At 44.1% G+C, this 13,998-nt stretch overlaps 1 protein-coding gene across 1 annotated transcript in view; it reads left to right on the top strand.

The window, feature by feature from the left end:
• Positions 1–13,998, top strand: part of LOC124594035 (agrin-like) — a 536,557-nt gene that overhangs the window by 355,635 nt on the left and 166,924 nt on the right. The window contains exon 7 of the mRNA XM_047132385.1: positions 13,445–13,539. Within this exon, the coding sequence (XP_046988341.1) occupies positions 13,445–13,539 (95 nt within the window). The remainder of the gene's footprint in view (positions 1–13,444; positions 13,540–13,998) is intronic.

Raw genomic sequence — 13,998 nt, 5'->3', positions numbered from 1 at the left:
CCTCAACGGCGATTCGGCATAGATCCCTCAAAGTGGTTGGTGGGTCGCGTCGTCCATAAACAGCCCTTTTCAGTCTATCCGAGGCATGTTCGATAGGGTTCATGTCTGGAGAACATGCTGGCCACTCTAGTCGAGCGATGTCATTATCCTGAAGGAAGTCATTCAGAAGATGTGCATGATGGAGCGGAAATTGTCGTCCATGAAGACGAATGCTTCGCCAATATGCTGTAGATATGGTTGCACTATCGGTCGGAGGCTGGCATTGACGTATCGTACAGCCGTTACGGTGCCTTCCATGACCACCAGCGGCGTACGTCGGCCCCACATAATGCCACCCCAAAACAACAGGGAACCTCCACCTTGCTGCACTCGCTGGACATTGTGTCTAAGGCGTTCAGCCTGACCGGGTTGCTTCCAAACAGGTCTCCGATGATTGTCTGGTTGAAGGTGAAGAGAACGTGATGCCAATCCTGAGCGGTACGTTCGGCATGTTGTTGGGCCCATCTATACCGCGGTGCGTGGTGTCCTGGTTGCAAAGATGGACCTCGCCATGGACGTCGGGAGTGAAGTTGCGAATAGACTGTATATTTCGCACAGTTTGAATCGTAACATGACGTTCTGTGGCTACACGAAAAGCATTATTCAACATGGTGGCGTTACTGTCAGGTTCCTCCGAGCCATAATCCGTAGGTAGCGTTCATCCACTGCAACAGTAGCCCTTGGGCCGCCAGAGCGAGGCATGTCATTGACAGTTCCTGTCTCTCTGTATCTTCTCCATGTCCGAACAACATCATTTTGGTTCACTCCAAGACGCCTGGACACTTCCCTTGTTGAGAGCCCTTCCTGGCACAAAGTAACAATGCGGGCGCGATCGAACCGCGGTATTTACCGTCTAGGCATGGTTGAACTACAGACAACACGAGCCGTGTACCTCCTTCCTGGTGGAATGACTGGAACTGATCGGCTGTCGGATCCCCTCCGTCTAACAGGCGCTCATGAATGATTGGTTACATCTTTGGCTGGTTTAGTGAGATCTCTGAAGAGTCAAAGGGACTGCGTCTGTGATACAATATCCACTGCCAACGTCTATCTTCAGGAGTTTTGTGAACTGGGGTGATGCAAAATATTTTTGATGTGTGTATATCTCATGTTTTTTCAACAAAAAATTTAAAAAAGCTGAAGAATACAGGAAAATGTTTTTTTGTAAATTGTTTACCTAAAAGTAAGAAATGAAATAATGAGAGAAACATTTGGCATGCTTTTAAATTATGCTTGAGTAGCGTTCAGAAAATGAGGTGCCGACTGATGGTTTAAAATTCGATGTCTGAGTCAGAATCTTAGAATATTAAAGAGTGCTGGTTGAATTTCACTTTGTGGTCTCCTTACATCACTGAGATATGAGCATCCCTCGAGGTCTCAAGCTTCATTCAAAGGCGTGTCAGATGTATCTATTTTATTTCTATTGCTAATTGAGGACGGTGTGTTAAACAACATTGCATGAGTATTTACGTCATTTCCAGACTAATAATTGGAGCTATTAAAAATCGTATGTTTTTAGATTGGGTAGAACCTTCAAGTAGATGTGGAAAGAGCATGCCATTAATGCTTATTTTCCCCTGGATAGCAGGTCAGTTGCTGTGGTATGGATGCATGGAAACAAAACGATTACTCTATACTGACAGGCGTGCAGCAAACATCAGGTCGTACAGTTTGTGACATAGACTGTTCAACATAGAAAAATACAACCAACACACTTATGTGTATACATATTAAGGTACCACATATAAAAATAAACGCAACTTTACCCGTTACATCCTTTATATACTACTGGACTTGATAATTGCAACATCATAAAACATGCATGCAGCATACGTCAAATTCGCATGATGTGTACAACGTGTTTGCTTAGGCGATTAGTTAGCACTGAATCGCAACCCCAAAACATGGGTAGCAATATTGATGTCTATAATCTGCATATAAGGAAAGATGACACAGCGGATTTCTCTTTTATAAATCATATTTCAGTGCTGGTGGTTTGTGAGAAGATCTTGTCGTGCCTCATGTAAGAAGGTGTCCGAAGTCGACGGTGGCAGGATCGTGGCCTGTCGAAACAGTAGTTTATCGTTATTTTATACTGCTGCTCGCTTTGATCGACGTACGAGAGCTGCCATACGATTATGGAATCTATGGATTCAAGACGGCCATACCCAACGGTATACAGGATGTCAGTGGCCACAAGCGACTAGCGCCCAAGAGGACAGGCATATTATTCGGGCGGCCTGTGAGATCGTACAGGCACGCTACGTATTGGGTGATTATAAGTGCAGCTACTTACGGAGGTGGTCCGCAACTCATGGTCTTACGGTAGCGTTCCCGTATTGGACGTCATCATCATCATCATCACTTACGGAGGTCCAATGTGGGCTGTAATCATCGTACGGCAGCGAAACTTGGTACATATGCTAACGCGTAAATAAGGAAGAGATTTACGCTGGAGAGAAAATTAGTTCCAATTGTGGCCACCAAATCTGGCGCTGTACACTATTCATATGACGGTATTTCATCCACACTCTTTTGACAATCCATTACGCAAGTGAACAGTATCGAGGTGAGAGGTCGTGAGCTGTTACCGCAACTGTTGTAAGTGAACGAGAGTAATTGCAGTGCTGCGTTATGGGATTACTGTAGACTGAAAGACCTGACGAGAGGTCCGGTGTCATTAAAGGCTTTAAAGAAGACGATAACGAAATTCTGAAACACCGGAGAGCTTGCTGTGGCACCTGGAAGAGGAAGGTATCCTGAAGTTACAGACAAGGTTGCTGTTGCTGTAACTGGCCATGCACCTGTGTAGTGCTAGTGCTCGCGCAGTACCACGAGAATTGTCCATCCCGTGGTCAACAGAACGGAAGTTTACGCGAGCTGTTTTACGCTGGTACCCATACCTGACGCAGACAGTGCAGCAAGTGAAGCCTCATGAACAACAGCAACGTTCTGAATTTGCTCTTCTGTTTCTGGCACGGATCGGAGATGCCATGTGGCCGGCAATATTCCACGGAGTGTCGAGGCACATTTTACACTACAGGGTGCACCGAATACGCAGAACTGCCGAATTTAGGGTACTGTTAAAGCGCTTATAGTGCACGCAGAGTCACTGCATTCGCCGTATGTGATTGTGCGGTGTGGATTCATAAGCTCCTCTATTCTCGATCCGTTCTTCTTTAAAGAGAATACGCCCAGATGGCCTGTTAGGTGTTTCGTGACTTCTTCACGTAGTCGAGACCTCCTTGTACAGCATGATATTCCTGCTTTGGAACAGCGCAATTGTGTGGAAACGACTACTTTCATGCAAGATGAGGCAACACCACATGTCGCTCACCCAGTTAATATCTGCTTAATGCAATCTTCCACGAACGTGTGATTTCCAGAAGTTTTCCGAATGGATGCCCTGGAAGATCATCTGATCTGAATTCATATGACTTTGACTGTGGTCAAATCTAAAAGAATGCGTTTACCACCCTAACTCATTCAGTTTCAACTTGATCCGAAGGCCAGTATAGAGGAACATGCTGCCCTCGTTTCATTGGAACTGCTGCGAGTAGCTGTCGATAACGTCGTTTCACGGATGCAGCATCTCGTTGACGTCTCTCCTACTCATACTGAACAAGTTGCGTAAGCAGTCATTAATAATAAAATCAACATTATGCCATTGTCACTTCTTTGACCTTTCCGCCCAAGTCCCGTTCCTAATCTACACTCATGCCCATAAATTAAGGATAATGCTGACACATGGTGAAACAACGCTCTGGTGGGCGGTTTGCGAGTTTCAATCACCTCGGGGTATGACCATACGGTGCATCTGACCTGCGGTCGTCACACGGTGGCGCTGGCAGCAGTCCACATACGCAGAGGTCTGTTGGTGCAGGTCAGAGTACGGTGCAGCGAGTAAGTGTGCAGACGTTTTCAGACGTGTTAATGGTGACTGTATGCTGAAAATAGCTCAAAGAACACACATTGATGACGTTATGAGGGGTTGAATACTAGGGCGACTGGAGGCTGATCAAAGACAGCAGGTCGTGGGACGGGCCCTCCGTGTGCCACAAAGTGTGATCTCAAGATTATGGCAACGATTCCAGCAGACAGGAAACGTGTTCAGGCGCTACAGTACGGGACGTCCACAGTGTACATCACCACAATAAGACCGATATCACCATCAGTGCCCGCAGACGGCCACGGAGTACTGCAGGTAGCCTTGCTCAGGACCTTACTGTAGCCAGTGGAACAGTTGTCACTAACACACAGTCTACAGACGACTGGACAAACATGGTTTATTCGTCCGGAGACATGCAAGGTGCATTCCACTGACCCCTGGTCACAAGGGAGCCCGTAAAGATTGGTGTTATTGGAACAGTGGTCCCAGGTTATGTTCACGGACGAGTCCAGGTATAGTCTGAACAGTGATTCACGCCGGGTTTTCATCTGGCGTGAACCAGGAACAGATACCAACCTCTTAATGTGCGTGAAAGGGACCTGTATGGAGGTCGTGGTTTGATGGTGTGGGGTGGGATTATGACTGGTGAAGTACACCCCTGCATGTCTTTGACAGAGGAACTGTAACAGGTCAGGTGTATCGGGACGTCATTTTGCACCAGTATACTCGCCTTTTCAGGGGTGCAGTGGGTCCCACCTTCCTCCTGATGGATGATAACTCACAGCCCCACCGAGCTGCCATCGTGGAGGAGTACCTTGAAACAGAAGATATCAGGCAAATGAGGTGGCCTGCATGTTCTCCAGACATAAACCCCATCGAGAACGTCTGAGATGCTGTCGGTGGACGTATCGCCACACGTCTTCACACCCCTAGGACTCTTCAGGAGCTCCGACAGGCACTGGAGCAAGAATGGGAGGCTATACCCCAGCAGCTGCTCGATCACCTGACCCAGAGTATCCCAAACCGTTGTGCGGCCTGTGTACGTGTACATGGTGATCATATCCCATATTGATGTCGGGTTACATGCGCAGAAAACAGTGGAATTTTGTAGCACATGTGTTTCGAGACGGTTTTCTCAACTTATCACCAATACCGTGGACTTACAGATCAGTGTCGTATGTGTCCCCTATGTGTCTATGCTATTAGCGCCAGTTTTCTGTAGTGTCACGTTGTGTGGCACCACATTCTGCAATTATCCTTAATTTATGACCATGAGTGTGTTATGTTATGGAAACATTCCTATACGTCTCTCTTGCATTCACCAGATTTGCGCCCGGTGGCCTTAACTGGCACTAATTCTTTTTCTAACGTAAATCCCTTCCGCATTAACCTTATAATATCGTGTTCTACAGACTGTAGGACGCACGTTTTTCTTCGAAAAATTGCCTCCAAAATTCAGGTGCTTCTTATACTCGAAGTTAAAATAAAAATTTCCGGTGTTAGATTTAAAATATCTACCAGTGTTAAAAATGGGCATATATTCGATGCCGCGGTAAACCTATCTCTATATGGTGACATTGGATTCAACAGGCAGCAGCAGTGCACCGATGCGACGAACATGAGTTGCGGGGATTCACAAGCTTGCTAACACTGTCTCCCTCCCGCCGAACCAACACAAGCCCAGATGATTGTCTAGCCTATGATGCGTCAATGCGGTCTACGGTGCCAGTGAACTTGAACTGAAAGTGATTTATGTTATCGGTAACAGTACAACATATTTGTTAGACATTGTCAAAATGAAATTAGAATTAATGCAAAAATGATTCAAATACACGCTCGTAAGCGAGCACTGCGGTAGAACTTTACAGACTTTAAAGGTGGAGATGATTGGTGCTACAGGTTTGTGAACCGTCATGGACTTAGCATGCGAACCAAAATCAAAATAACTCAGAAAATGCAACAAGAGTATGAAGAGAAAAATATTATCTTTCTACTGATTTAACATCGAAACAAAAACAGTGTGAAAATAAGCCAAATAGCGAATATGCACGAAACTCCTCTGACATTTGACGTGCCGAGTAACAGAATTGTTACCATGAAAGGTGCTAAAACTGTAGCTATAAGAACAAGTGGACATGAAACAGTGCACTACACTGTTGTCTTTTCACTTGTGTTGACGGTACTAAACGTCATGCAGTGATCATTTTGAAGCGCAAAACAATGTCAAAACCTTCCCAAATACCACCGGGTGTTGTTCACGTAAATGACAAAGGCTGGATGGACGAGGCTGGTGTGAAATTACGGATTAATAGAATATGGGAAAGAAGGAAAGGTGCTTTATTGAAGAACAGTTCTCTTCTTGTGCTAGATCAGTTTAGTAGTCATTTGAAAAATTCTGCGAAAGAGAAATTGAGACAGAAAAATACAGAGCTTGCTGTTATTTCGTGAAGAGTTACTTCAGAATTTCAATCTCTTGATGAGTCGGTAAATACACCATTTATAGCGTATATGAGAGAGGAATGGAACAAATGGATGATGGATGAAACCCGACATGAAGTCACGCCGAAGGCAGCCTTAAAACCACCTACAATCAGATAAATTTGTCAGAGGATAAAATAGTCGCGGTCTAGAGTGAGAGAAGACAATGTTAAATCCTTCAAGAAGTGTGGCGTAAGTAACGCTCTCGACAGCAGTGAAGACCATATTACACATTAAGTGGACAACGACGACGACGAAGAGGAGGAAGAAGAAGAAGAACAAGAAAGAAGAAAGTTCACATGACGATTTTTGGGGGTTTTAAAAGTTAGTTCGGTTTTATAAACTAAGAATTTTTTTAATCTGGCTTTTCAGTCTAATAACAAAAATGGTATTTTTTAAACTGACGTTTCTGATAGTCCGTTGCGTCTTTTTGCCCGTAAAATACGGTATCTTCCAAATTTCGTTACTATACGATAATTATAGCCCGCACTGGACCTTAAATTATAACCTCCCAGTACCTTGCGCCAGGAAATGGACTTGCTTACAACAAAGCAGGTATTGAAATGGACAGTTGTGACGACCTCTGGAGGACCACGAACAGTCATCACAACTGTTGTTGCAGCTTAGTTCGACGCGGTGGCAACACAGAGAGGCGCACTGTCAGTTGTGCGCACAGCAACAACACTGCTCACAGGGGCTGCATCACGTTGTCAATTAAGAAGAGTACGTGTTCTGCGCACAGCATAGCGGATACGTATCCGTGTGTGGTAGCTCCGAAGAGAATAAAGGTTGCCAGACTGCATTCGTCGAAGTCATAAGAGCCTAGCACCTGCTCCGACGACGGGAAACGTCGTTAGATATGCAACACTGTCACCCCCAGTTTGGGTAGTCGGTAATCTGAAAGGCAGCTGTTGTATTTCTGACGTGTTAAGGATATGACCTGTCTTCAAGGTCTCTGTAATGTCGAACAAGATAAAGAAGACCGCAATAGCCTGTGCTTTCCTGATCTATGTCGACAAAGAGATTGTTCGACTGTTGCCCGGGCTAGAACGTTCTACTGGTCTGTCGCCTTGTACACTCTCAAATCATCTACAAATGAAACTATAACTGGAAATTAATTCGCTGACTGCGAATTCCTTGACATCAGCTGTATTAGGTATAGAGCTACTACCCAAGAGTCACACAGCAAACCTTGTGCCGGAATGGGATGACGATGTAAGCAGTGTCACACATGAAAGTCTGGGTCGACCCGGGGAGCGTGCACGGATAGCCGAAGTTGTTAAGGCGACCACCTGCGATAAGCGAGAAATTCGGGTTCGAGTCCTGGTTTCATACGTCATTGAAAGGAAGCAGATCTTTACCCAATAAACCTGAGGTCAAGGAATTCGCAGCCAGCGAATTAATTTCAAAGTATTCCGTACAGATATGGGTAGTCAACACTGTCTTTTCTTTCAGTCATGGATGTAAGTAAGTCATAATTTCCTCGTACTATAATCTATACGCAATTCAAATAAAATTTCGTTATTTGGCATCCTTCTTGGCGTTGCAATTTTGATGACCAGCTGTCTACCAGTGACAGAACCAGAGCGCAAGAAAGAAACGGTTATCATTCATGCAAAGTTCGAATATAAACAAAATCCAGTCAATCGAAAACATTCAATAGTTGTTGTTGTTGGGTCTTCAGACCGAAGACTGGTTTGATGCTGCTCTCCATGCTGCTCTATCCTGTGAAAGCCCCTTTATCTCCTAGTAACTACTGCTATCTACATCTTTCTGAATCTGCTTATTTTATTCATCTCTTGGTTTCCCTCTACTACTTTTAACCCCCTGCTTCCCTCCAGTACTAAATTGTTGACCCATTGATCTCTAAGGATGTTTCCTATCAACATATCCTTTCCTCCAGTTAGGTTGTGCCACAAATTTCTTTTCTCCCCAATTCTATTCAGTACCTCCTCATTAGTTACATATCTACCCATCTATTCTTCAGCGTTCTTCTGTAGCACCACATTTCGAAAAATTCTGTTCTCTTCTTGTCTAAACTGTTTATTGTCCATCTTTCACTTCCACTCATTGCTACACTACATACAAATACTTTCAGAAACGACTTCCTATCATTTAAATCTATACTCGATAGTAACAAATTTCTTTTCTTTAAAAATACTTTTCCTGCCATCGCTAGTCTACATTTTGCTGCTCGAATAGCAAAACCCATGCACTAGTTTAGGTGTCTAATTTCCTAATCTAATTTCCCTCAGAATCACCTAATTTAATTCAGCTGCATTCCATTATTCTCGTTTTGTTTTTGTTGATTCTCCTTTCAAGACACTGTCCATTACGTTCAACTGCTCTTCCAAGTCCTTTGCTGTCTCTGACAGAATTATACTGTCATCTTTTGTTTTCTTTAGTGCTTGCTCTTTGTACAGATTGAATAGGACCGGGGATAGGCTACAACCTGTCTCACTCCCTTCTCAACCCTTGCTTCCCTTTCAAGGAGCTCCATTCATTCAGCTGTAATATTCCGAATTCCAAGGTCCAGCGTTCGATCTTAAGTTGGTCCTAGGATTCATTATTACTTAGGCTATCGCTTCTTTCAAATCTGGAAATATTCGTTAAAGCTAAAATACGTCGCAGCATGCTTACATTAAACTGTAGGTCTCACTATAAATGGCTGGGCGAGTGATTTCGGGGATGGATAAAGTCAAAGGCATACCACCCTTAATACGACGATCTGCTGTACAAGCCAACCACGCCGTTGAGGAAAGCTTTGCCTTTACAGTACGTAATAAACAGAACATAAACTCCTTGTCATAGAGGCATGACTTAACTTTCCAAAGAAAATGCAAAACGGACATAAAATGTATATAAACACATTCACATGTGTTTCCATAGAGGTAACGTAAAATTAATAAAAGAAACACGTAAAAAGTAAATCTGTTTCAAACCTCGCTCTTAAATATATGTGATGCAAGAGCAAAAAGTTTCACACACGCTCTCATACTGCTGTAAATTATCGTAAATACAATAATCAACAAACTGTAAAATTTCTCGAACAAGTATGAACTGACGTATTGTGTATGCCACTTGCTTTCTTCGCGATTATCATGAAATACGTGAGCTTCCTAGAACACACTGTGGAAACAACGCATTTTACATAAAATTCGTACTACTTAGAGAGTATATTCTAGAAAAACGTTAGCATATTTTCGTGATAACTTATAATTTTTAAAAGTCAGACATTAATATTGGGTGTCTCATTATTGAAACAGGAACTTCGACAAACGCTCAGTTCTCACGCAAACTTCGTGTTCGAACAGAAGCAAAGTACCAGATAACTGTTTCGAGTACGTATTTGGAAACGTAGTAAAATAATGATTATGAAGAGGTCGTATGGTTTTATTCTATACCTGACATAATACATCATACGCAACGAACGGATAACGTATATGCAGTATTAACATTGACATTGCTTTGTATACATCTGTGTCTCTTTAGAAAGATGTAGAAATGTATCATACAGTATACACGAGCCAATTAGTGATTAATTCTGCGCCACTAGTTCATGGGTAGTTCCACTTTCTTGAACGCCAACTCTTTATGTCACCGAAACCTTTCCATTTGCACTAGCAGATATTTCTGTAGATAAATATGCACATAATTTAAGATCTTCATTTGTGTTGCATACTTGTTTTAGCACATTGCTATTTCAAACATAAATCGAGTTAGATATTGTATCTTTTGTGGTGTACACGTGTATGATATAGGATAGAACCTTCTTCAGCAACGACAAACATAGTATGCCTGACTAGGACGAGACCTTGTCACCTTGCTTACATTGGCAGGACTTTCTTCCGATTGTGATATTCTTGTACTATTTGTCTCAAAGCCTCCATCTGCCATCGCCTCTTCCCTATGTTGTTAATTCACAAGAAACTCCTAGTCATATATCGCTGGACAGTCATTCCGACGAGACAGGAAATTGCGCCGAATGGCTGCTTCCAGATTTGAGACCCAGTCAAGGAAACAGTTTGAATGCGTGAGGGTGTTTCACAATGGCCTAAATCCTGCTACGGTGTGAAATAATCGTTATGGAATAAGAAACTCGGTAATCATGTCGATACTACTCCCCTACTCTACGAAGGCTCTCGGCGAGTTGGCTGATGCGGGTAGCTGAATCGACTGAGGTCTACCGATAGTGAATAAATTCCTGTCGCTCCCAACCGTTTTGTTTAATCCGTCTCCGTACACGAAAGCATACGTGATACACAGAGTTAACGTTCGCTGAGATGTTACCCGTATTAAAATAATAGTGTATACTGACATATTATGCCCACTAAAAAGAGTATTGTCTACTACCTGAAGTTGGTAGCCACCGGCAAGAAAACTGCAGAAATGAAAGACATTCGATTTCTAGCAATTCAGCTACTCACATCAGCAGTGTCGTCGAGAGTCTTCGTAGAGTACGCGTATAGTTTTGTCTTCGATCAGATTTGACACAGCCCGCCACTAATTTCCCCCCTGTGCTAACCTCTTCATCTCAGAATGACGTTTGCGCACTAAGCTCAAAAATGGTTCAAATGGCTCTGAGCATTATGGGACTTAACATCTGAGGTCATCAGTCCCCTAGAACATAGAACTACACAAACCTAACTAACCTAAGGACATCACCCACATCCATGCCCGAGGCAGGATTCGAACCTGCGACCGTAGCGGTCGCGCGGTTGCAGACTGAAGCGCCTAGAACAGCTCGGGCAGGGAGTAACGGATGTGAACGAGGAGGCAAATTGGTAAACCAGAGTGGCAAAAGTGCTGCCATCTATTGACGGAGAGAAGAACGCTGGGCCACTAGCCCGGTCGTTCACAATTTGAATTTAGTTGTTTACATCCGCTACTCCCTGTTCTGCGCTCATAGGCAGCACACCGCTCCTGGTACACGCGGCGCTCGGGGACCACAGCACAGCCTAAGTGTCCTGACATCATTTGTATACTATATTCCCTACCCAGGCAGTCTTCCGTAGTGGTACTGTCAGGTGCCACTTGCGCATTGACACAGGTTTCACAGCACCTAGCCCGACCGGCGGTTTCCAAATGTTTTTTAAAAGTTTTTAAAACATTTTAGGGAATTTTTTTGTCTTTTATGTGTGTTGCGGTGTGTGAAAATTATCTCCCGTCTTTTGCTATTTCCAGTACGACACCTGAGGATGGGCTTATAAAAGTGCGAAACCGGTCGAGTGAAAATAAAGAAATTTGTAATTGAAGCGTTATTTTCAATCTCTGCTATAATGCTCTGTTGCGGATGTTCTTCCAACAGTTGGTTTCTGAGTAGATCTCTCAAGAATCATGTTAGTTATTCCTTGTCGCCTTAACGCATATCCTATCATCGGGTCCCTTGTTCTTGGCAATGGTTTCCACATGTTCTGTGGAGGACCTCCTTACTCTTTATCTTATCAGTCCACCTTGTTTTCTGTAGCTTTACATTTCAAACAATTCGATTCTCTTCTTTTCCAGTGTTCCCACAGGCCATTATTCACTTCCGTACAATGCTGTTCCTGACGTACATTCCTGTAAGTTCCTTCCTCAGATTAACGCCAACGTTTGATGATAGTGTACTTCATTTGGCTAGTAATGTCCTCTTCACCCGTGCTCGTCTGGTTTTCATGTCCTGGCTGTCAAGTGTTATCTTTCTTCCAAGGGAGATGAATCACTTCACTTCGTTACTTCGTTGTCCCCAGTTCTGATGTTAAGTTTTCGGTATCGTCATTTATGACACTCCTCAGTACTTCCATCATTTTTCGGTTTACTCTCTATCTATAGTGAGTTCTCCCGACATGTCCGAGAGAACAGATTCCATCTTCATATATATAGTTAAGATTCACCGGCCATTTGCCCAAACTTGTACGGGAATCGGTAAAGCCGCGAGTAATGAGTGTAATGGGGAGGGGCACTACAAATATAGTGCGGGACAATAAGTTGAGAATGTGGGTCTCACGGGAGGCGTGTCAGAGATAACTCCCTGCAGTCTGTGTCCTCGGTGGCTCAGATGGACGCCGGCAAGGTAGCTCAGCGTGTTCCGTCAGAGGGATGTAATTAAAAAAAAAAAAAAAAAACTCAGTTAATGGATCAACAAAGAATTGAAGCGAGTGTCTTGCGACGTCCGCCGCGAGCAGATGTAACGAATTAAAACGAACAAAATGAGACTAAAAAAAAAAAAAGAAATAAAGATGGATAGAGCGTCTGTCATGTAGCCAGGAGATCCCGGGTTCGAGTCCCGGTCGGGGCACACATTTTCAACTGTCCCCGTTGTCTGTCGCATATCAACGCCTGTATACAGCTAAGGGTATTCATTCCATTGTATTGATTTAACTGTAATTTCATTCAACAGTGCCTTCCAAGCGAGGTGGCGCAGTGGTTAGCACACTGCACTTGCATTCGGGAGGACGGCGGTTCAAACCCGCGTCCGGTCATCCTGATTTATGTTTTCCGTGATTTCCCTAAATCACTTTAGGCAAACGCCGGACGGTTCCTTTGAAAGGGCATCTTTTCCTAATCCGAGCTTGTGCTCCGTCTCTAATGACCGCGTTGTTTTCGGGACTTTAAACGCTAACCTCCTCTTTCGACAGTGCCTACATTTCTTCCTCATTTTCACTGAGGATAGCAGTGTTATCAGCGAGTATTATCACTGATATCCTTTCGCCTTGGATGTTAATCCCATTCCTGAACATTTCTTTTATTTCCGTCATTGCTTCTTCGTTGTATAGATTGAACAATGGGTGCGAAAGACTACATACCTGAGTTACAACCTTTCTAATCTGGGCTAGAATATGAATTAAAAACACGAGGCGCGTTTTGCACAGTTCACGTTTCGTAGTACCCGTCCGTTTCACGGGAGAGCCATTGTGTTCTGTACGAGTCATTTCATTTAAAGGATAGAGCAAACGCTGATGAAGAGCTGTTGTTGTTGTTGTTGTTGTTGGTAATTAAAATCTCACGGCCTACGCAGCCGGCTGGCGGGCGGAGACCAACCTGTTGCTTTGGTTGCAGACGTGTGCGACGGCTGGGAGTGCAGCCACTACGCCATCTGCGAGAGCGACGGGCGCGGCGGCGCGCACTGCGCATGCGTCGAGGAGTGTGCCGACGTGAGTACCGCAGCTGCACTGTGCGGGCGGCGACGGCTGAATGAGACACTTGTCACTGCCTCCACTCTCGAATCGAAGTGCGCTTGGAAAGACACGCATCCACTGACGCGGGGTACCAGCAGCGACCAGAGTGGTAACCATGAAACGAGGACAACAAAGGAGAGTTCTCAGCCTTATAATGAACGGCAGTGTGTATTAGATCAAGTTTCACTTCTTTTTTTCTGTGAACTCCCCCTTCAGTTCAATGCAGATTCTGCAGTGAGTACATTACATTACCGAACTGCTCCTGCAGAAGAGTCATCTACGATTGCCACAACCCCTTCACTAGTATTCCAGCTACAAGTTTCTTGTAATCATGAGAGTGTAGATAAAAATCAGAGGATGTCCAATTTGGCGAACACAAAGTGTTTTATAATAACTCGTACCTCAAGTTTGTTACCCCAAGATACTCCTTTCCAC

Source organism: Schistocerca americana, chromosome 2 (genome assembly GCF_021461395.2).
Source record: "Schistocerca americana isolate TAMUIC-IGC-003095 chromosome 2, iqSchAmer2.1, whole genome shotgun sequence".
In the NCBI taxonomy this organism is placed as follows: Eukaryota; Metazoa; Arthropoda; class Insecta; order Orthoptera; family Acrididae; genus Schistocerca; species Schistocerca americana.
This window is presented reverse-complemented; position numbering and strand designations above follow the sequence as displayed.